General features: G+C 37.8%; 1 protein-coding gene across 3 annotated transcripts; it reads right to left on the reverse strand.

The window, feature by feature from the left end:
- Positions 1 to 7,706: 7,706 nt before the first annotated feature.
- LOC113667194 (heterogeneous nuclear ribonucleoprotein A/B) lies at positions 7,707 to 24,424 on the reverse strand. Of its 3 annotated transcripts, XR_003445864.2 has the most exons (14): positions 24,268 to 24,424; positions 23,942 to 23,982; positions 23,703 to 23,784; positions 22,878 to 22,923; positions 19,363 to 19,404; positions 18,980 to 19,012; positions 18,172 to 18,270; positions 17,449 to 17,497; positions 16,604 to 16,686; positions 16,375 to 16,468; positions 16,102 to 16,158; positions 15,195 to 15,458; positions 9,886 to 14,759; positions 7,707 to 8,576 (listed from the first exon to the last, which is right to left on the reverse strand). XR_003445864.2 is itself a non-coding variant. In XM_027182988.2 (13 exons), exons 1-13 carry the CDS (start codon positions 24,348 to 24,350, stop codon positions 8,506 to 8,508), a joined length of 1,044 nt encoding a protein of 347 aa, XP_027038789.2. In that variant the 5' UTR covers positions 24,351 to 24,424; the 3' UTR covers positions 7,707 to 8,505. The 3 variants fall into 3 exon arrangements, 2 of the variants coding, with proteins under 2 accessions (XP_027038789.2, XP_089068866.1); XM_027182988.2 differs by lacking the exon at positions 9,886 to 14,759; XM_089212740.1 differs by lacking the exon at positions 7,707 to 8,576 and having other exon boundaries at positions 9,892 to 9,999.
- Positions 24,425 to 25,027: the final 603 nt, after the last annotated feature.

Genomic DNA, 25,027 nt, shown 5'->3' on the forward strand with positions numbered 1-25,027 from the left:
TTGGAAAGCCACATTAGAGGCGGTTGCCTTAGTAGTTTCGTCCCCTGTCCAGCACACGTCTAAGAGAGAGTTCTTTGCTTTCTGAAAAAAGGCGGCTGCTTTTTGTGTTTCCCAAAGAGCCCATTCAAGATCCACCTGGCCAGCTAGTTACGGATTGTTTGTCAGAATTTTGCCTGAGGTCCGACCTTGAACGTAGCCAACTCCTACAGAAAGGAAAGCCTCCGTTCATTTCTTCTTGATCTCGTCATAGGCGGATTTTTTGTCGGCTTCACTTTTTGTTTGCCTATGTTAAGGTGCTCTCGGCCCAGATGACAGTGAATGACTGAAAAGTCTTAATACATCCTTCCTCTTAACATGAATATCTCGCTTTCTTGTTCTGTCTGTGACGGATTGGGTATACTTTTTGCGACGACCCGCGTTCAGAGATCTGTACGCGTTGATAACCACCAGTTTCTACGATTAGTTTGCTGAAGGACTGTGGTAGACCGTTTAAACTGACAAAGTTTAATTGAAATCATTGAGATGGCACGTAGCACGACTGCCTGGTGTTCTCGTGGACACACTCCTAAAAACTTCTTAAATGGACGGTATCATTATTTTGGTGAAAATTTTGGTGGGGATCGCGGAATTGAAGAACCTTATTGGGGACCCTCTACAAAGACAAGTCATCAATGAATTCAGCTATTTTTCAATAACAAAATATTTTGTGAAATATCCAAATATTAGTAAAAAAAAAAACGATTTATAGCGATAAACCAAACATTTTTGGAAATCTGGAGATTACAGGAGCGAAGTCAGGATTTTTCCAGAGATACGCATAATTTTCCAAATGCCCCCCACCCCTGTCCCCAAGTCCCAAGTGTTCTTCAGGTGACTTGATTAAAGGCGAGGTTACGTTGCAAGACTGGCGTTTTTACTGTATATCGAGTAACAACTAAGTCGTAAAATTTTTTGTTGCCTTTTTCATGGACTGCAGCACCTCAAAGACAATCGCTAATCATTTATAAGCCATCAAGCTTATAGTATCTCAGACTAATTTATAAATGTGTGTTTTTTTACCATTGTTTTTCTTAGTTTTCACTTTTTTATTTTATTTTTCAACTTTCGACTTTTTTAGAAAGGCACGTGCGTATCGTGCGTACAGGTAGCTTTGCCCCTGGACAAGTTTTTCTGGAGATTCTTGCCGATCCAAAACTGTTTCTAACAAGTGGCTTAAATGAGCTCGGAGGTTCTTTAAATCGTTCGACAATTAACATTGATTTGTATTTTTGTATAAGGCCCCTTGTCGGCTGACGGTTAAACCCCAATGAGACCTTCTAAGATTAACTCCACTCGACAGGCCCATGAAATTGGCGCTAAAAAGAGATCACAAGGACCGCCAAGATCGAGAAAAGCACACCAGAAGTACGGCGTCTAAATTAAACTTACAAATTAGGTTCGGGAAGTAATAAAGTTCGGCCAGCCCTGCCGTGCTACGCGACTCTGGCGCGACAGCAATCAAACGTCGTATCTTTGCCGCGCCAAACAAAATTCATAAATTATGCTAATATATTTTTGATGGGATGGCGCTCTTACGGGAAGTTATGAGAATGAACTGTTACTTCAGTTAATCCTGAATTTCGTACGACTCTCACCCGACTTCTTACGTTGAACCTAATTGCAATTAAGTTCGACACGGCAGAAGCACCACGACTGAACAGGGCCTTGTAAGCCCCGCAATGCTGCACGACTCTCTGCCGCGCCAAACAAAATTAATAAATTATACTAATGTATTTTTGGTGGGATGGTGCTCTCACGGGAAGTTGTTAGAATGAATTGTTAGTTCGCTTCATCCTGAATTTCGTACGACTCTAACCCGATCTCTTAGTTCGAACCAAATTTCCAAATAAGTTCGACACGGCAGAAGTACGACGATTGAACTAGCCCATATTTGTGTTTACAAGGAATTAAAAGCGTTAACAAATTGTAGACAAGTGTCACCTCTTCTGAACAATGGTAATAAGTCTTTTGTGTTCGGTTGAGTGTTTGTATCTCAGATTGGTATACATAAACAATACATTGTAAAAATAATCGTGATGACTCGAGCCGTGGGACCTTTGTACATAAATTAGCCCAAAATGGGCCTCAGAATTTACATCTGAATTTTGTGAAGGATCATAGAGAACACTGAATGTTTTCAATCCTTACCTCTTTGCTCTGAGCTATTGAAAACTCCTGATTAACCATCCAATAAAAGTTCTCAAGAAAACTTAGAACTATTTAACGTAATCGAAAAATTGATTAAAAACGAGAAGTCATCCAAAAGTGAACTTCGAGGAAAAAACAGTAGAGGTCGTCTTTGAGAAAAAGTATGGTGTATTACCAACGTGAACAAATCATATTTCTGAGCATATACTAGAAAAATTAAACTGATTGCATCAAATACATTGTTCTGTTCTGTACGTGAACTAATTTTCTTTTCACTCTAGATCTTAAATAAGCCATTAAGAAATGGTTCAATACAAGTAGACTTAAAATCCTTCATATTGCGTTTTAATGAGTAATAACATGCAATTCTTTCGTTGCAAATATTTGGTGTTAGAGGGGTAGTAAAAAAAAACTCTTACACTTTTGATGGGGGTGGGGAAGATTTCCAGACCCCTGGGACCTACCCTAGATCCGTCGGTGGGTTCGCTTTAATCTCTGATGTCCAGACAAACAATGCATGGTTCACAGCTGGGCTAAGCCATCTTCATTCGGCGTCTGAACAAGAAAGTTCATTGCTTTGGCCTTAAAACTCAATTAAAGGCAATTCATTATTCATCACCGGGACGGGATGGGCGATGATTTTGGGGGACATCAAATGGTTTTCAGGGAACGGGAACAGAGGGGATCAGTCGTCAGAGAATATAGAAAATTGACTGCCACGTAACTGCCAAAGAGGGGGGGGGGGGGGGGGGTGGGAGAGATCATAGGAATATCGCAGAGCCCTAGGGGGGTATCAGCTAAATTTTATAGATACACAACGAAAATCCGCTGTCCTACCCCCCAAAAGATAATAATAAGGGGTTCCTCAGTATCAATCACTGAAATAAAAGTGCAGAAGTCCGTTTCTAACTAGAGTAGATGAAATAAAAAAATTATTTAGAGGTCAGGTAGACATCATTTTGAACTTGTCATCGCGATAAGTTCAGGAACTGTCACTTTAAAAAGGTGTTTTTTTTGGTTTTGCTAAACCCATTCATTGTCATACATAACGTATTGTCCCCGTAATCGTCTATAACATATCCAGGCGCTGTTATTGAAAACTGAAAAAACACAATTTTATGGTTTTCGATAATTTATAGGTAAGCAAGGCGTCCCCAAAACACAACTTTACGATGTTATGTTGCTAAGCATAGCAATATTCCGAAGAAATGTTTTTTTTTTTTTCGAAGTGAGACACTGGTTTTATCATTAAAAGAGAGATAATTATTCAAGGGAAATGACGTGGAAAATCCACCCCCAATTTAGTTAAAACGTGAGAACAAACAGTCAACAGTCGTCTTTGATTTGTCTTGCTAAAGGATAAACATCTTGCTTGTATTTGACTACCTTTGCCTGTATTGAGGTAAGATGATTTCGTTATTAGTAATAGAATCCGCTTAAACACGCCTCATTAAATTCCAAGGGCAAGCCACCAGGCACTGATTATTCGTAATTTTGCCATAAAGTTACCAAAACTTTTATACTCAGTTTTTATTGCTCATTTGAGGAAAACTTGTACCACAAACGGGCCAAAAATTGTAACTGTAATGCAAAAATTACACATCGTTACAAGTTTTCTAGATAGAAGGACAAATCACTTTACAGGATAAATGAATAAAGGGTAAAGTATAACAGAGTAATTTAGTATTATCAACTAAGTTGATAACGTAAACTGGCCACAGGTAAGAGTTTTAACGCTGACGTGTCGAGCGTTAGCCCTTTGTCATCGCTAACTTACCTTGCGTTACGAGACAGCTACTTTAAGGATGTTACTCCGGTCTTCACAAATCTCTTTGGTCATGCAAATAGTGCAGCAAAAGGAGTTTCCTAGTTAACGTAAAATAAATTTTCCATCTTCGGGCTTTCATAGCCATTGGAATTCATGGCAAAGCATGGCATTGATTTCTACTGAAGAACAGTCGTCCACTACAGGCTGGCAATGGTAATCATGAAAAAAAATTATTCCAACTAAAACACATAATAACTCGTAGATAACCTGAGGCAAGTGATTTGTTCATTTATATATGTCGAAGCTTGTTCGATGCTCCACTTGACTTGAGCAGAGACTCAAGGTAGCAGAGGCCATTGTGCAATCATTTTTTAAGGCGTCTCTGCTCTCCAACCCAAGACTGCATACCCAGCAAAGCTTTTTTTTCGCATTGTTTCATTCGAACCAATCATTATCAGACGCGTCAAACAATACCGAGCTAAGTAAATTGCAATTATTCTGTAAACGAAACGTCATGAGAATTTGTTTGTCCTTCTAATGCTTACTTTACAAATTTCCCAGTCATAATTTGCATATTGATTAGCTTATTTGGGGAAGGATCCGTGATCTGGAGGACATAGCCTTACCTGTTTCCTCGATTGATGGTAACAAAACGTTTTTTCTTGCATCTTTTAAAGTTTATCATCTGAAAAGGGGAATAACGTTGTAGGAGAACCTACGGAAGGTGGATCTCAAGACTTTTTTTGGCGAGAAAATGTTATTTTTCTCCCTATGGTAGGTCTTCTGTCACAGTCCACTAACTGAATGGATGTGTCAGATTCGACCATTTACGCTCGCGTTCACTATTAGGTGCAGAACAGGAGAAGCAGTACGATATAGAGATAATTTCTGAGAGCTAATAAACAAGGGGAAACAAACTGAAACTCGCGAGGCTTTACCTTTTAGTCTTAAGTAAGTTTTTTTCCGGATATTTTTTTTTCTTAATGATCCAGGGATCAAGATGAACCTGCGACTTGTATTGATGCTGTTGGCCCTGGTTGCTATGACCACTTCAATGACGATCAGGAACAGAAATGATCATGAAGAGTACAACGATGAAGGAAGAAAGCCGGTGATCAGTGAAGGGACTGCGAACTCACAGGAACAGGAAGACGCTGAAGAGAACGATGATGAAGAGGGAATGGTGATCAGTGAGGGGACTGAGAACACACTGGAAGACACTGAAGAGAACGATGATGAAAAGGGAAACATGATCAGTGCGATCACACAGGAAGGCACTGAAGAGATCGATGATGAAGGGGGAGAGGTTATCAGTGAAGGGACTGTGAACTCACAGGAACAGGAAGACGCTGAAGAGAACGATGATGAAGAGGGAATGGTGATCAGTGAAGGGACTGAGAACACACTAGAAGACACTGAAGATAACGATGATGAAGAGGGAATGGTGATCAGTGAAGGGACTGAGAACACACTGGAAGACACTGAAGTGAACGATGATGAAGAGGGAATGGTGGTCAGTGAAGGGACTGAGAACACACTGGAAGACACTGAAGAGAACGATGATGAAGAGGGAATGGTGATCAGTGAAGGGACTGAGAACACACTGGAAGACACTGAAGTGAACGATGATGAAGAGGGAATGGTGGTCAGTGAAGGGACTGAGAACACACTGGAAGACACTGAAGTGAACGATGATGAAGAGGGAATGGTGATCAGTGAAGGGACTGAGAACACACTGGAAGACACTGAAGAGAAGGATGATGAAGAGGGAATGGTGATCAGTGAAGGGACTGAGAACACACTGGAAGACACTGAAGTGAACGATGATGAAGAGGGAATGGTGATCAGTGAAGGGACTGCGAACTCACAGGACCAGGAAGACGCTGAAGAGAACGACGATGAAGAGGGAAAGATGATCAGTGCAATCACACAGGAAGGCACTGAAGAGATCGATTATGAAGGGGTAGAGGCAATCACTGAATAAAGGGGGTAAGTTTCAAAAGAAACTGTGGTGCTACGTCGGTGGGAAAGTATAACAGGATTATTAACTGTTAACAACTGAGTTGATAACGTAAATTGGCCAACATAAAGAAATTAAAGGCTGACGTTTCGAGCGTTAACTTTTCGCCAGAGCGATTGACAAAGGGCTAACGCTCGAAACGTCAGCCTTTAAACTCTTTACGGTGGCCAATTTACGTTATCAATTCAGTTGTTAACACTTAATTACCCTGATCACTGAATAGACCGATGATGATGGGATAAACCGATGGGGTCAGCAACTGTTTTCCTTTATATTCAAGGATGTGTCAAGCGTAGGGAAAGAAAGAAAAGCAACATTTATCTTTTCCAGATCGCTGACAATACAATTCATTTTTTCGATTTCAGCAACCACCTATTACCCTCAGCCAACCAGCTTCCCCATGGCAACGGAAAATTTCGCTTACAGCTACCATTTTCCAAAAAATTTAAAATACATATATTTTGGTAGATTGTTCGATTGACATCATCTACTATTTCTACTGTTTAAGTAGCTACCCAGGTGACTAGGTGTTCTCGAGTTCAAAATTCTTGTTAGATCATGCTACCGATTCTTAAAAGTTATTCCTTTTAGGAACATCTGCCTTTTGGGGTTAAGTAATATCTTGAATTAATTCTCAGGTTTTCTGCAATACCCAAGGTCTCGGTAAGCGTCATCATCACTACACTTAATTCCCTGGACCATGATTATTGCTTATATTACAAAACCTTCATCCAATAGGTTCGAATAACGTTTTTTTTTCATTTGTATTTTCTTTTTTTTTTTCAGCAACTTCCATGATAGATGCGTGTTAAAAACCAAGACAGTGATCACAAAACGAGACCAGAATTCGAATAATTCACAACTTCACCAGTTTGCTGTTACCAGAAATAATTTCCACCGGCACCGCTTGCGAATTAACTGTCAATAAATCGTTACACTGATTATGCTGTCCTCGTGATCCTTTTTATATATGGACGGAGAGAGAGGGGGGGGGGGGGGGGGAGGAGGAGGAGGAGGAGGAGGAGGAGGAGGAGGAGGAGGAGGAGGAGGAGGAAGAAAGGAATTCGACAAAACATAGCTTACATGCAGCCGTACTCAACTCAAAGGGTTGATCCATTTTAAGGTGGCCCATAGTCAATTTCTCACATTTGAAGTACATATGTGAAGCTGCACTGCCTTCGTTTTAAGGAAGCAAAGAAAATAGCCTATTCTTTAAACAATTGTCTTCAATGAGCCGCAAGTTTAACGGGTCGCTGTTTGCCTGAGTTCTGCTTAGGAGCCTAGCCCCTTATTTGCGACGTAACAGACTTAAGCCCATATTACGACTACAATCGACCCGAACCAATAGGCTGCAAGTTATGCATTGGTTAAATAGGAAGACGACTAGATGACCGATTCCGAGAACACCTTCGCGACGCACAAAGAAGCGACAAGAACGCATCCAAACCAGTCGCTAAACTCTTTGATATCCCTTAACATTCAAAGCAGCATATGGCAGTTTGCGGCCTTTCCCTACATCCAGGCAGTTCGGAAAGCCGCAAAACTCTGGAGCAAAAATTTTATGTTAACAACTGACCGCTTAATCCAGTGTGACCGCTTAATACGGTGCCACCGTATACAGCTTCGACTGTATCACGTCGTCAGAACATTTTGGAACTCCAAGTGAAATGCAAAGGGAAATCTAAACATATCACCTTTGAAATTGCAACATACAAAAGGTATAAAGAAACATAAAGCAAGTCGATAAGTTTAATGTTCTTGAAGAACAGCATATGAACAGAAGTGTATTAAAAACAACAACCTAACAAAGATATTTCTGCGATACGACAACAGAGTTCTTCCTAGTTATAGTTCTAAATTACTTTGCAGTGTCCAGTTTGACTTAATTCCCAAGTACACTACGCTACTTTATCAGTACAAAATCGCTGCTAAAACACAAAAGGAAGTGATCTTTCAGGCGATTCAAATGTATCTATTTTTCATTACAACGAAGTAACATTTTGTCACTTTGTGACACTACAGATCAAAACAGCGGCTCCACGACACCATTTGGGCTGGTGTTGACAGGAAAGAACTCAAACAATGTACATGGATATAAATACTATACAAGTTACAAACAAAATATAGACAATATTCACCTAAAACATTTCTGGGGCCCTTTGAGGGGAAAAAAACTAGACCTACTGTTTACATTTTTTAACCTGGGGTTGTAGCTACCACAAAATGTCCATACATCAGAGCTTGCCTTTGGGCCCATAACATATAGTTATCAATATCGAACCTCAGTGATGAGTATTTATGGAGTGCAACTTTTTCTTACGTGACTAAAATGTTTCAATATCAACATTTAAATGGTAAAAGTGAGCTTCTCATTTGAAGGCGTTGCTGTTGGCGTGCTTTCTCACACTGTGTGAAGAGAAAAAAACTACCATCTCCATTTCTTGAATTCTAATTCTTGTGCGTTACTTTCAGCAACCCATTAAATGAATTGCGTGACGAAAACTTGTCACGCCATAGTCACACATTTTTGCTAACGACCGTAAGGATGGAAGGTTGTTCTGGTGTATGACATTATTGGTCCAAAGGCACTGGGGCGACCATCTGCAGCACAACAGAAAAACAAAAGTATAAAGATGAAATCAAAGCCTTCAACCCTTGAACTGTGTCACACAATACTAACTGCGTACCTTTGGTGATTGTCAAGACTATGAGCAAAGCAGTTTAAAAAAAAAAAGAGGGGGAGGAGAAGAGAAAATTATTTGTTGATTTTCCCTCACAAGTTCACTCAAAAAGACTGCTTGTCTCAAGACAGTGTCCTTCAGCTTTGTAATCTTTGGCTAATAAGACGAAACCTGTGGTTTTTCATGCAAAATAAACTTGTATGCGAATCTACAAATACAAAGAGTGAGCAAGGCGAAAAGGAACAGCTTAAACTACTGCAACAAACACATGCAAGAACAGATTTGATCACATACAGAACAAACCTTCAAGATCACTAGAGTACAGAGGGTCAAATTTCAATATTTCTCAAGAACAAATTAAAACCTTGCCAAAGAAACTAGTACTCTGTGTGTCAGCTCTACTGAACAATGCTTATGAAGAAAAAAAAAAAAAAATAAAACAGAACAGAAAAAAAAGAAGACAGTGAAAAGCTGGTTTCTGAGATAGGAATTGCTGTAAACAAGAATATTTGCAGCAATCTAGTTCATTATGAATATTGCATTGTTTATGATATTCACAACTGATGGCATTATTTCACAATTGACAATTCAGAACAATCAGTTACATTACATTACAAAGATGTTTTGAAATATAGATTAATATTTACGTTAACTTGTTAGTGCTTCATGCTAATGTCAGTGTTAATTTACTTACAAGTGATAGCTTAAGCCTAACACCTTTACAACATTTACATATTTACTTCCCTTTAACTTAAACAGTGCTTATTACTTTAAACTGTGGTTTAGTCTTACAATTGTACCCTTGCCATGTGGAAATTAAAATCCCATTAACTTGCACAACTACAGCCAACCTGACGGTTTTAAGGTGCGCATTAAGCTTATGATCATGTGGCTAGCATGCAAGTGTCTAAACAAAGCATTCGTGAGAATACACACAGACTTCAAAACTTTGTCTTGCAATTTTTACCCAATCAGGGTTTAATTTACTTTTCAGCTATCTACTTGGCAGCAACTGCTTAATGCGAGACACAGCACGTTAGGCTGGCCATAGTCTAAATTAAGTGCAGATAAATTTTAATTACCAGCATGACCTCAAAAAGCTTCCTTAAAAATTAGTCACAGACATCCTTAAATTTGCTTTTCCAATCAATTGTCCCTGCACATGATTTATGAGATTATAAGGGGTGCTTACATAAATTTTGGGCTGTGGTACTGTGGCCACACCTTACCTGGCACCCTTCTTTAATATCATCGAAAAGTGCTCAAGGAAGTGCCACCACTGTCATCTATGTCCACGACACCACTTCCCTGCTGCGGGAAGGAGCCAATCAGATCACTCGCATCTGTCACGTGATGAAGGGTCAGCGACTTAGAAGAAAACGCTGCCCAGCATTATTTGGCAACACTAACACAGTTCCCTTAGAATCAACTAGTTCAACAAAATTGTGCCATAAAATTGATTTTAAGAATGCATTCGGATATTATGACAGGTTTTAAAACAGTGCCCATAGAATTTTTTCACTACATTTTAAGTATAATGGATAAAAACTCCTCAATGGCTACTCCTCAGATTAACATACATATATGTGTATAATAACATTACCAAAGAATAATTATTCGTTACTACAAAGAAATTTCTTTTACACAATCTTTAGAAACCTCTACTTGCATTGACAAGTCACATAGAATACAGAGGAAACAGTTATTTTCTTTAAATGAATTTAAGGATTATAAAGCACACTACCAAATATTTTAAAAAATTAAAGACTAGAGCTTGTTAATTTGATGCATATACCACATATTATAAAGCTTAACAATGACCAGTTAGTCGCATATTAATCACCTATGTAATAGTTTTGCATCTAGCAACCTCCTTCCAACTTTGCCTAACAATTCTACAAAGCCGAAAGATCTGTTTCCATCTTTCCTTTTCTTTGCAAAACAATGAAGTTCTGAGATCTAACATTTTACATCTAACAGTGGGTATTACTTCTACATATAGTTAATTGGGATTTAGTGCAATCTAAACAGTAAAACATGCATTTTATTACTCTAAATATACAAATCTATAAATGGAAACTTGATTATCATTAAAGTTAGTTAACATCGTCAGATCAATAACTCAGAGAAAGAAGACATTAACTGTACGAAACAGCCACTGAAGCATTGAAAGAGTTGACTCTGAAGTTAATTATGAACTTAAAAGAGGATTCTGATTGAGCAGTATTATCTATGCTCTTAAAAAGTACAACTACAAGCTACAAAAATTTACCATTATCAACAAATACTAAATTCTCATTCTTAAGAGGTAATATCATGTAAAGATGATTAACAATTATGACAGTGAAGTTGCATCATATACCACAGCTTGTACATTTTTCACATACAGTGACACCTCTCTCCTTCTTTGTTTTGTAGTGACTTCATACCCCCTGGTTTGAACTGATAATTCTTTTTAACCCTTCAATTCCCAAGACCTGGGGGCTACATCTCCTTACAAATGACCAATGACCAACCAAGCATTATCACCTGATGTATTACAAAACTGGTTGACCGGTGTTTTTAAATTGTTGAAAAAATAAAATAGTAAATGACTGCTTTTAAAAGTTTAAAGGTTAACCCTTCTCAACATGAAAGTGATCAATATATAATTTCTCCTAAAAAAAATACTTTGCTGAAGATTCATGAAGGTGATTGGAGAAACTAAATACATCACCTGGTTGAACCATACTTTCAGAGGAGAAAATACTAAAAAAATAACAGGGCAGACTGTAAGGAAAATTCACAGTGAGATCTTGGAATTCAAAGGGTTTGCAGCTTATCCTTTACAGTGAATGGTCTAAAAAACGTTCTGATGATACTTTGGGCCTCTGATAGTACAATATATATCAAGTTTTTCTTTAAGACGCAATCAAGACCAAGAAAAAAAATCATAGCAAAGATAAACCAAGACCAAACAAATAGAAATAAAAAGGTACAGTGCTTTTCAAACTCGATGAATAAGCATGAGTGAAAGGAACAGTAGCATCCACCACTTAGAGTGTACTGTCAGAATATCTTTTTTGATTCACTATAAGGAGGCCAACTTTGTGATTAATGTACCAGAAGTTTTGCCTGACAACTTTGTCTCCACTTGTCACATGCAATATTCACAAAAATATCAAATAAAATTAAATCAATGGTTCACTTGGAAATACAAACTTCCTAACTTTTCTTTCAGCATATAATCCAAACACATCTCATTGTCTGTACAAGGTAATAGATCAGTCACTTTTCCAAAGGAAAATAAAGGTATCATTTTTGATTAAAAGCTAGAATGGACTTCATGAACACAACACAATACTAAGAAAATATACATGCAAGGGTAATCTCAATATCTTTGGGAAAATATTACAAAAACTGTGCATGATTCAACACAGAACACCCTCTTGCTTTGCAAGACTTGTATACGTACATTATCTTTCCGTCTTAACTTTACCCTTGCAGTCCTAACCTAAGCTAATGCAAAAGTTCTTTCCTTCTTCCACTAATAAAATGAAAGGATGCTCTCAGTTTGTCAGAACACCTTGCTTGGATAATCTTGTATCTTAATGGAACTCCTGGATTCAGAGATCTAACAAAACTGATGCTGGGGGAAGGGAACCTATCCTTTGGGTATGACTTATCAGTTTTCTTTGCCCCTTTGTCAAATGTGTGCAACACAATGTGCAAGAGTTTACAAATTAACAATCATGGTGCATACAGTTTCACCATTCTTTGAGCCATAATAAATACAGAATTGCACAAACCTGACACAAGGGGTGGACTTTCTTTTCATATACACCAAAAAGAACCCATTCTCCCGGTTGAACAAACCTGTTTTAAGGAAAGCACCTTACCTCCACCTTTAATTGAAAAAGCAACTGGTGGAGAGACCAGTTGCATTGCATGATAAATTGAGGTCAACACTGCAAGGGTAAAACAAGAGCTCATTTGTTGACCTATGACTGCTGATGTTAAAACAATATGTGCACAATGAATGGATAGCATTTTGTCTTCAGCCAATGACTACAAACCCTTCTTGTGTTGAAAAATATGTGATTTGTACATTTTGTAGATTATACACTAATCAACTCTGTAGCTGGCCAAACATTAAATCTTCCTTAAAGTTCACAGCACACACTTTTTCTCCTGATAATTTTGGTACTAAATGGCCCACAATTCATATGTTTAGACCCATGCCAAGAAAACTTGTGCTGATAGACAATAAAAGTAAAAGCCTACAAGTTACCTTTTCTAGAAATAAATTGAGAAACAATGATCTTGTAATTTGTTAACTGCTGTTTTGCAAAGCCATAATGCACAACTAAAAGCACCTGTTAGGCACTTAAGAACCAAACATAATATCTTCCACTACAAACACAATCTTTGTTTGCTTCTTTGGCTCATTTCGTGTGGAAAGACTCAATCTGATATACAAGATGCAGTTCTTCACAGCTTGTTTCTAGACATAAAGATTGGGAGCCATTTGCACGTATTGTTTGAAAGGTGAAAGCTTACAGGACTTTTATGCATGGTGGTTCTCTCTCTACGTGAACTGCCCTAAATCCTAACTTTTCCTAGCAAATATCCCCTCCAGAATGCAAGCCTTTACAATCTTGCAATTACCTCATTATCAAGAAGTCTAAAAAAGTTTGGGTTTGAAGAAGAGTGTTACCCAAGGAAATTTACATTTACAGATTCATTCTTTGAATGTCAGACACAAATGAATCTGGCACAAAAGGAGCAAAACAAGGAAAAAAATTGGAAAAATGGAAATCTATTTCAAATCAAAAAATAGTTACAAATCTTGTATGCAAAAAAACCAATACTTGTAATTCTCATGAAAATGCTTCATTGACCACTGATTTACTACTTCCAACACCAAAACATGAACAAGACAGTCCTCTAGCTATGTGGAAGTCAGTTTATCCAACCAATTTACATACCAGCTCTGAGGGCCTCTTCACATGAGGAAAACAGATGGGGCTTATGTATACACGTTGGTACTGTATACGAGATAATCTTCACTTTGCCAAATTCAGATGTGCATTTGAGGAAAATGACTAGTTTTTAACCAAGGTCTCAGGAGCTGGGCTGGAAAATTTTTATAAGCACATTCCAGCCTGGTTACTGGGATAAACTTGCAAGGTTGCCCCTTGTTGACATTGGTAACCAAATGGAAACTTCCCACCAGGCTAGAATCTAGGCTCAGCAGCCAGAGGGAGCTTTCCCATATGGATTGACTGCCTAAATTTGTTCCGCATACCAGGACAGACTGGTTTCTAGTCTGGCCTGGTATGGCCCAACAGGATGCAAGTGGCCTAACAGGATGTATTCTTCATTACATTTATCAGTACTTTCTTTCAATTTGTACCATGTAGACTATCCCTATTACACATTCATTTGTTATTGCCTTAATTGCAATACAAAAAAGAAACATTTGCAAAACTCAAAGCTATACTTTCTAGGGGGGGGGTATCATCACTTCAACTTTGGGATGCAAGAATTTCATGACTCAGATGTTGGAGTTATGTTTAAGTTTCATTTGTTCTTCAATGTCAGATCCAAATAATTTTTACTGATCTCAATACCAACTGTACTCACTTCTAAGGAAACAAAACCCTGATGATCCTTATAACTCATAAGAAACTAAGAAAAATTCTAACAGCTAAACTAAAATTAAAAAAACAAAGAAATATATGGTCCAAAAAAAACCAAACCAAAAGAACATCTGGCAAACATAAATTACGCACTAACAGGTAAGGCCTTGGTACATGCTCACGTAGCCCCTGGTGTGCACTGAAATAACCCAAGCTAACCAACAAATACTGATGAATGTACATTAAATAATGACCTTGACAAATTCAATTCACTTTATAGAAAATATAAGACTCTGTATGAAAATGTCGACCTCCTGGCTCTCAATAAAATTCATGAATAAATACAGCATTCATGCTGAGTGCTGTTGGTTGGAGTATACATACAGCTGTACTTCTCTGGGAAACTTAAAGGTTGGATGATGACCCGATAAATAAATCTTTTCTAATTGCACCTCTGTGATCCCTATCTGGCATACACATGCCTAAAATGATCAACAGAAAAAAATTTGAGTTGGTCACAGCTTAGGAGAGAAAAGTAACATCAACCTTCAAAGCCAGGTAACTCCCTAACATCATTTAATCTTCTTTAATTGGGTGTCCAAGTAGAGTTCTTCCAACTCAACATATCCCAGAGATGTACAATAAACCTTGAAAATATAACCTCTTAATAACTAATTTTCTTTCCAAGTAAATACAAGACAGATTTCACAACAGTGAATTGATGACCTAATAAAAATAATTATAATGACAACTTCCAAATCCAATGCTGGAGACAAGGTGACAAGCAATCAAATCAGGGGCTTCTTTCTTGTACACTTGTTCTAAAATCCTCAGTGAAAATAGTTAAATTCAAATACACACATTCGTATGCCTTCATTGTGCATTCAACACTTCTTTACTCTGAACTCCCTGCATACCTGGATATCGTGCATCTCTACTGGCTCCGAGATGTAATTCATACCCACTGGGGTACCCTGTGGCTGCGGTGGGAAACGTTGCAGGGGAGTACCCTGGGTAGCCAGGTATACCACCATAGGAAGTAGGGTAGACAGTGTCATAGGCTGCACCTGTGCCAAGTGCTCCATAAAGGGCAGCTGCAGCATATGTAGGGTTATAAGCAGCAGCAGCGGCTGTGAGACTAAGCCCAGCAGTTCCAGCCGCCGTACCAGCACGGAATGGACCTTGAACACCAGAATTTAAAACCACAATGTGAGATGAAATGTATTGCCGTAGATTTGATAGAATAACCTTCCAGAGAGTAAGATTAAAAAGGTTCAAAGCTTTTTTTAACCCTTAACCCTTTGACCTCTAAGAGTGATTCACATCTTATTTTTCCTTATAATATCACCCCCCTGAATATCAAGGTTATGAGAATAAAGGAAATGATCACCAACTTTAGAGGCTATTGATTGTTAAACAATTCTCCTTGTCAGCTCCTAAGGACTTGTATAGAGAACAGTATGGAGAATATGCCAACTGTTGTAAGGGTGTAAAGGGATAAACCTCAGGGTTACTAGCACCTAATCTTTCACTATGGTATCACTGATGAATCAAACACTAAGCTAATGAGAATAAAGAAGATGGTCTCAAAAAAAGGCTTGATTTTTCTCTAGATTCTCTCAGTCAGTTCCATAAGAAGTGCATAAAGAACAGCATGGAGAAAAAGAGAAGCCAGCTGGTCACAAACATATAACATGTTTTTTCTATGGCCCAAAAGATGTTGCAAGGTCATGAAAAGAAAATGACTCCTCCATTATATTGACCCTTTGATTGCTGTGTGCTGTTGGTTGGAGTATACATACAGTGCACTGTAAAAAGCCTTACCTCTGCTTATACCTGCAGCTGGTCTTCCTCTTCCAGGCACAACTCCAAAAGCTGTGGCTGCAATGGAACAGTAAAATTCACATAATATAAAAACAAATTTCAAAATTTCTGCAAGGAACTGAGTGGAATTTGAGTGGACATTATTTTATTAACAACACTCTATCCTAAGCTCAGTCTTGTCCCACTAAACAATGTATAAAAAAGAATAGAGCCAAATTATTGACCATCAAATGCAAGAACAAATAATTCAAGGTGAAAAAATTCTGGGCTCACCAATTGCTGGGATCATTCCTCTCCCTGCCACTGCAGCACGAAGTGCAGCTTGCTGCTGTTGAACTTCTTTTGGAAGAGCTCTTTTTACTTCAACCTTAATCACAAAATAACAAATGGATAAATTCAATCTCCACTCTGGGGAAGGGCTAATGCTTGAAACATCAGCTTGAGAGACTCTTTACAGAGAACAATTTACATTATCAACGCTTCTTACCCTGTGCAAGCTCACCTTATTACCATCAATATGATGGAACTGTAATTCACAAATCTTGTCTACTGTGTCTTCTGAATCAAAGGAAACAAAACAGAAACCTAAAAGAAAAGATTAAAGAAAATTACTGCATTAGACAAACGAGAATGTAATGAAAAATGCTGTGATCTAAGCTATTGCTTATTGGAATACCATGGCAAATACAAATTTGTATAATTTTTTTTTATCCAAATTTTAAGCAAGCCTGTGCTGTTAGTACTACAGCCTGTCATGTGATTCAATGACCTTGAACATAGGGTATTTAATCTCCAGTCTTTCCTGCAACCAGAACTTTATCTCTAACACAATTTTTGTAACTTGTGACTCTTATGTTTTTAGCTTGGAGCAGGAGCAATTGGGTAAATATACTATAGACTTAACCCTTTACATCCTAACATCAGAAGGCATATTCTCCATAATGTTCTCCACAATTTCCTGACATGTTGACAGGGAGAATTTGTTTGACAACCAAGAGCTTCTTTAGTTGGTGATACTTTCCTATTCTTGTGACCCTAATTTTTATTCAGGGGGTGATACTGCATATAGAAATTAGACATTGGTCACTCTTAGGGGTTGGTAGGTTGACCCTTTAGCTCCCAGAAGTGATTGACATGTAACTTCTTCCCAAAATATTTGTACATTTTTCAGCAAAAAGGTTATGAAAATACTCAAACTTATCAGGTAGAATCAGTTGCCTTGATCTTACAACAAATTCTCAAAACTAATTTACATGGAAATGTGTAACAGCTGGAGGAGAGAATTGACAATCAGATCTTGGGAGTAAAAGGGTTAAGTCAATGCTCTTGAACTATCTAACTGCATACCTCGTCTCTTCTGGGTTAAGTGTTCTGTGACATATTCTATGTCTCTAACCTAAAATCAAGAAACAATCAATCAACTTAAAGTGTAAAGTTCAAGATTGTTGCAAGTGAAAGTTTCCCAAACATTCAAGATGTTTTAACTGGAACTGCCCTTCATTGTAACCTGCCTTCAGAATTGATGCAGGACACTTTTTAAGACTACATCAGCATTGCTCCCATTAATTTTGTCTCTGTCTCATACCATCATCTCCTCATGCAGTGCAAAATAGCCAAGGCACCCCTCCCCCCTTTCAACCCTGCCACACCCTTTCATTATCTCAGTAAGCTAGCCAAATAATCTGCAACATTCTTGTTACATGAAGATGCAGGTTCACTCTGTGAAATGTTGTCAAAATCCCTAAAGGAGCTAGTAATATTCAGTGTTCTCCTTTTCAGGTGTTAATCAACTAAATTTACCACCTGCAGTACCTCTTATTACTGCCTAAAATGGCTTGAAATTCTTGAAAAATCAGCAGGTGAAAGGATTGCTCTACCAGTCCAAAAATTTATTCTGCCTGTCTGGCTTAAAATAAGGGAGAATGCGGACCATTACAGTAACTGACACTAAAGTTATCTTGGGCTTGTCAATTGTGCAAGTGGGCAGGAGAAGTTGTCATATTTCTCAAAAGAGAAGTCTGCTTGTGCCAGATGGACCAATTGATCAATCTCCTCGCCCTACATCCTTACCGGTGCATAAGTTGATCCAAAATAGTCTCTAATCTGTTGATCAGTGGTCTCTGGTTTTAGTCCTCCCACAAATATTTTCTTTACTCTCAAATGAGGTGGCTGAAAATTGAAGATCACTATGTTAGGGAAGGCTTCAATTGCAATTACTATAATTATAATAATAGGATCACACACAAATTCACCCCATATCATAAGAGTACCATGGAGGGGGACAACATCAGGGAGAAGAAATAGTGTTCCTATCTGAAGTGGATACTTAAGAATTTTTGTCCCTTCCCAGTTAAACACATTTCTCTGCGGTGGCATGTAATGTAGGGGGTGTTATGCATTGATCTATTTGAATGATAAAACTTCTACTCTGCTCACAAGATTCCCCATCCCACTTTCCATAGTCTCTAAACTCTTCTCTATACATTTCCTTTAGTACTGACAAGGAGAGTTTGTTTATTAATCAAAGCTGCTTAGACTGGTGATCATTTCCTTTATTCTCATGATCTTAGTGAGTGACTACTGTGAGGAGAAATTAGATTCTGGTCACTCTTAGAGTTTAAAAGGGTAAGTGGTGATTAAGAGCAAGTGCAAATATAGCAACTTTGCTTATAAAACTGTTGGTGGGAGAGAGAACCCATCAAGAAAGTTGATGAACATTCATTCAAGTGGTTACAGCCTGAGCAAATCTGTTGTGTTTCGTATAAAATTTGTAGTTAGTTTAACAACTCTATAAGACATCTAGTAGTGCATCATTTGGTAAAGTTTTTCTCCTGGTGGAGGTTTATACTCCCTGTTTCTAATATCTTTACACACTAACCTTATTTATAGGTGCTGCTGGCTTGGGATCAACCTGGTGGGGAAGTAACAAAAATATTCAATGGAAGTCATCAATCAAAAACCAAATTTCTTCACTAAATCATATCCACCCTACATGTATGTGGACACCAAATGCCTCTAAGTTGAAAATAATACAGATTTATTGTCGCAGAATGTGACATTGCAAACTCAATCTAATCTGTGATTCTTGCTACATTGTTCAGCGTTTTTACTGTCCCTCCACCCCACAACCCTCCCAAAAGAGAAGCAGTGGGAGAGTTTGTTTATTAATATCTTGGCATTTTGATAAACACCTCCTTGATGTACAATTGAAAATGACAATGAGTGACCACAGCTTTGTTCAAAGCTTTTAGGTATACTTACTGTTTTCCCATCTAATAAATGTGGACCTCCATGCTGCAAGACCTGAAATTCCAACAAGTAAGGGTTAACTTCCATCAGTTTGCCAAGACTGTGGCAGTTGAGAAGAATATTACTCTTCCACACTGCCATAGTGTCTATATTTAACACATCAATCTTCTACTCTGGACACAGCAATGTACAAGCAGAATATTGATTGCAAAAACAAAGCAAGACAATATCATGCACAAGGAAATTGTAAATTTGTACACAGTCAATATCAGGTCATAGCAAGAGTGCATGTCTTTACTTAAATCCAAATCTGGATCTTCAAATCCAAAAAAAGACATTTCTTGACAAAAATCCACAAACAGATTATTAATACAAATGATCTTGTTGAAGGTGGATTCATTGCATCATGTCCAAATCCTGATACTTTGGATATGTGATACGTGATACATGATCCAAAGCATTTCAGAGCAGAGTGAACTTTGTCAGCAGTAACTTGGGAAAAACATTATCATACACAATGGACTAGACTTGTTAAGTTGTAAATATATCACTGTCATTTTACAGCATGAATCAATTAGACAAAAGCAAGAAAACTTTAACAGCGACCAACTTTTGTCTGGTAAGAAATCTGATAAAGTCCGCCTGTAAAGACGGTATGTTGTTGCTCTGCACATGTCAAATTATCAGCATCTGGACAGAGGCCTCCAGGGTTTCCAAGGATCCAAAAGGTGATCAACAGTTGCCTTCTTAGCCTGGCTGATGATCATCCAATTGGCAGGGTTCCATGGGTAGTCAAGAGGTTTTCAAGGACAGAGACAGTATATCCAGACATACGGAAATGACTACAGAAATCACGAGGAATGATTTTTTGCTAATGCAATTTATTTCAAACTCTCTTTTCCCCTTTTTTCTTCTGCCAGAATAAGCTGACAAGAGCTCATGGGATTCTTCACTAGGAGTTTTAATTGCACTTTCTCTGAGGTAATCTTCAAGATTGAAATCTAATAAAAACCACAAATATGTTAGCTTGGAGGTTGTTTTTGCTGACATTTTTTGTTGCTGGGACACTGCTAATATTGTTGGGTGGTTTTCAAAGAGAGTCCATTTTTGGATATATACTTTTTTTTCCTATGCAAAAATGATAATAACTGATCTTGGATTCTTGTAGAGAAATGCTATCAAAGACTTTAATCTCTTGAATAGGAAGAAAAATGCATCAAATGATAACATAACAAGAAATATGTCTGAGAATACTATCATAGCTGGAGCGTCTATTGTTTTCATGACTTAAGGAAAGGCGTCTTAATTCACCTCAGTCTTACCATACCCAATCTCAAACCAGATGAAAATTACATTTTTTGGGCTGAAACATATCATGGCTATTTGAATTCTAAATACCAATAAAGTAAAAGACTCAAGCAACTAGTAACCTAACTGAAAGTTAGTGGCAAGATTCCAACCTTGATCACGAGAGAGGCATTAATCAAATGTCAAAGAAGCTTGATATAATAGCTAAAGGAAACCTTCTACACTGAGAACTGATCAACACCACCCCATCAAAACAATGGTACTTAACTTGATTGAACTGATCATGCAATTGCAAGCACAAAATTATAACAATTTGACGGATAATAAGATGATAATTTAGTATTTGACGATAGACTAAATGCAATTTTAAGTTCATCATTCACTTTCATTCCACAAAATTGTCTTGAAATCAAAATGATACAATCACTGACATAAATTAAATCATGCATCAGAGCACATATACATTGAAATTTTGGTGGATTTCCAAGATTGACAAACACGAAAATTCGAGAAGGTGGTACATTAGAATAAACATCTTTGTTTTGTTCATTCAATTGTAATTCAACCTAAAAGTCTTACAGTGGTAACTTTGATTGCCCTAAGTTCTCAAGGCATCTAAAAATCACTACCAGCAAATGAAGTACCACACAATAGACACAAAAATATTTTTCATGAAAGAACGAAAATAACTCTCTTTATCTTAGTCCTCAGTCAACACACAGAGATGTCAGCCTAATTACAGGTAACAAAAGAAGTTTAAGCTCAGTTTCCTAATGAACAAGGCATAAATTTGAGTTTCGATGCTGTAATCCACCTACAGAGTTCACATGTCACAGGAATATTTCAAGGCTAGTCATAGGAACCTGCTTCACTAACTCAATCTCCTTCTTGCATGAATAAACAATAATTTGTCCAAATTAGGGAGCTGTGGGGTGAGATTTAAAAACTAAGCAGCTAACTTGTATGAAGAGACCCTTCACTTACTAGAATAGAAAGTTAACCTTTCAATAACTAAATTCAGTCTCTAGTTAACAGCATACAAAAACACCACTTGAACTTCAATTTGTGTTCTTGCTTTCTACCACCAATAAAAACATGCAATTTACCCAACACAAATACATGGGCCATGGCTGTTGATTCTTACCAATGGATTTCTTATTCTAATTACCCCTTCAAAAACTATACGATGGAACCAAAAAAATACAAGTCTTAACAAAAAATCACACTCAGCATTAATGGTAAAGACAAACAGCTTTGTTATAAATCATACTAGATTAGAAATGTCTCATTCAGTATTGAGCACAATATTTTTCATGTCACCAACTTCCTTATCATGCAACCTTTGCCAGCACTTCCTGTTTATCACAAAAGTGGGCATCAAATTTTCGTCATTAAAATCAACTTTTAATCACTCCTAAGTCACAACAAGACATTTTAGATAGCCACAGGGTAAACAGACACTATTTTTATGGGCTCAACTTGTTAATTTGCCCTATGGTAATTTAGCTAAAACATCACCTGCTCCTTAATTGAGACAGTTTACCAAAGAAAAAGAAAGTTAAAAAAAACATCACGAGATCTAAATAAGTGCACTTTGAACATGTGGAATACAAAACCTCATATTTATTAATATGGCAGTTCAGCTTGTTTTTCTCTCATGTCATGCAACCAATTATAGCACTTTGCCCCTCGAAAACGACGGCAAATGTTTTTCGTATTCATGAATGAACTTTATTGCATTTACTAGCATTCATCAGTTTACAGTTTGGATCAAGACTTTACATCTGAGAGAATAAACTTCTGCTAAATTCTGCTAAATCATTGTTAAACACATTCAAGATGCAATATAATGTCCGCAATAGAATTGTCTGATTGGTTAACGGGTTATAGATCTCCAACCATCTGTGACAGAGCTTGTTACCCAATATATAGTGTGATATCTTGTCAAGAAATGACTGGTCAGTCGGTACTTAAAAATACTGTTGTTATGTTCCATTCAGCAATAACCACTGAGGCTCTGGTAGTCAGATGTCTAAAGAATGAACCTGCTCACCGTTTTTCCAGATTGTTGGATAATAAACTTAAGCCATTAAAAGCAGAGTCCTTGACGCAGGCATTGTTAGGGAAAATAATAGTGCAAAAGACTAAATTCTAAAGTACAGTACCTCATACTTTAAGAGCTATTTATGGCCTAAGTTATGATAGAGTTTACACCGTACCGCGTTTGCTTGTTTCGGATCCTTAAATTGTACAAATGCGAACCCTCTGAAATGAGAGAAAACAAACAATAAGAGTTCGAATTCACTGACAAGTGTCAATTACATGAAAGCGCGAGCAAAGAACACCATTAAAAGATTAAGAATGAACTTTTACAGTTCAACGACCATTTATAATATGTTTCCCGTTCACAAACATATTGTAAATTTAGCTGAGTTTCGCCTAACATCAGCAGGCGCAAGCCATAGAATATAGATTTAGAAATTCTGTCAGTCAAAACAACAATTGCTGGCGCCTTTCTCGAGTCCTCTTGAATCATCCATTAATTTCCTTATGCGCTTATGGCGTGCTTCTACAAAGTCGTGCGAATGTTTATGCTGCAAAATGACCGCGAAAAATATTTCGCTACAGGGGGTTGTTTATATCGAACATTAGACACCGGTGGTCTTTTATAGGACTGTTCTTTTTACTTGAATTGTTTAAAACCAAAAGAGAAAACCCGTCGATCAGTCGCCTATTTCCTTACTGTATTTGGTCAATTGCTTTTATTTCACAAATTCGTGAAAATTTAAGCAGCCATTCTCCGAGGCGTTATGAAATTTCAAGAGCCAGACAAAAGAAAAACGTGTATTGTCACACGAAGCCGCGAAAAGTAAAGCTGATTCCTACATACATTATATATGTAAACTGAGAGATGTCGAGCACGTGGGCTCGACTACAAAAGAATACATTGTCGGTTTAAAATTATAACAAACTTGCCTAGTACATGAGCTCAGCTGAAGTTTCGATTGACAATAGTAAAAATACAAAGTAAAGTTAAAACTAACCTTGAGCGACCCGTCAATGCATCCATTTTTATTTCAACACCGACAACTTCACCAAAAGTATTAAAATAATCCGTCAAAGTTTCTGAAATTGGAAGAAGAGTTTTAACGGCAGGTCGTAAACAACCTCCTCGACACCTGGTTTCCCCAGACATAAGAAATATACAACTTTCTCTGATGTGTATTTTCACATTTGGTAGAAAAAAAAAATTAAAAAATTGAAAGTAAAAAATTCAAGGTACCTTTAGTGGTTTCGTAGCTGAGTCCGCCCACGAAGAGTTTGCTGTGAACGGAAGACAAAGAGAAGGGGAAGTTGACAAGAAAGCTAGAAAGTGGTACGGCGCCACGCATTCGAAACAACTTCACATAAAGAGTTGCATGAAGCGTAACAACACACGTACACAGTCACAATGATTTAAACACACACTACAACCCAGCAGGCTAGCACGAGATTTAAGACCTGTGAAATTCTTAACCCCTTATGAGACGCCGATAATAAATTACAAATTATTTTCACGTAAATTTTCGCGAATTTTGCGCGTAATATTGATAAACTTCATGAGTATACCCTTCGTCGTCCTCTTTCGTCATTCTCTTTTTCGCCTCGGCCGCCTGGCTTGCGATACCATTCACAATTTTGCTGGTGGCCATCGCGCAAAGTCCCTGGAGCTTTGCAAAGCTGATTTTTAACTTATAACCATCGCTTTAACTATAAAGTGCTCGCCATGCCACGAACAACTCTCTTCAAAACTGAAAGCTTCAGGCGCCAAATGCTCGAAATTCCGGTTCAATGAGGGGCATGCTGGGAAAACCCGCAAGTGGTCACGTGTAATCTGATGACCGCCATCGGATTGGTGGAAACAACGGGAACAACAGCGCGGAGTAACCTGGAGAGAAAAATATCGGCTTGCGATTGGCTGATTTGCGTCAGACACTTGTTGACTCTCAAGTCGACACTTGGAGCGATATATATGCTCACTTTAATCCATGTTGATGTTTTCACCTTTGTCTAATTTTGGCAGGTTGACATCATCGGGTGCAAAGCACGCGATCGTATACATATCACGCTTTATTGGATTTCAGCAGAAAATGCAAAGCACATGAAAAGTGCTAGAAAAAAACAACTTTCGAACTCTTTAGTTCGTAGCAAAACATGTCCAGAGGTTTAGAATTTTCAAAGGACAGCATAATGTTGATGAAGCCAGAACAATTAATCATAAGGTTTCAGCTATAAATGTTGCGCCTTCTCGGGTTTATGCGCTCAGAAATTAGAAGAATTGTAACAATTCATTAAGCCTAGCTGGGCTTGGCCTTCGTGATATGACGCA

This window comes from Pocillopora damicornis, chromosome 1 (genome assembly GCF_964200805.1).
Source record: "Pocillopora damicornis chromosome 1, jaPocDami1.2, whole genome shotgun sequence".
NCBI classification, from domain to species: domain Eukaryota; kingdom Metazoa; phylum Cnidaria; class Anthozoa; order Scleractinia; family Pocilloporidae; genus Pocillopora; species Pocillopora damicornis.

Excerpts from the sequence above, each read along its gene's own strand:
- LOC113667194 (XM_089212740.1), bottom strand. The coding sequence starts at position 24,350 with ATGGCCACCAGCAAAATTGTGAATGGTATCGCAAGCCAGGCGGCCGAG. Across the intron at positions 22,924-23,702 it reads GCATTGACGGGTCGCTCAAG|AGGGTTCGCATTTGTACAAT; the intron begins GTTAGTTTTAAC and ends CTCTCATTTCAG. Across the intron at positions 10,000-15,194 it reads TAGAGATGCACGATATCCAG|ATGCGAGTGATCTGATTGGC; the intron begins GTATGCAGGGAG and ends ATCACGTGACAG.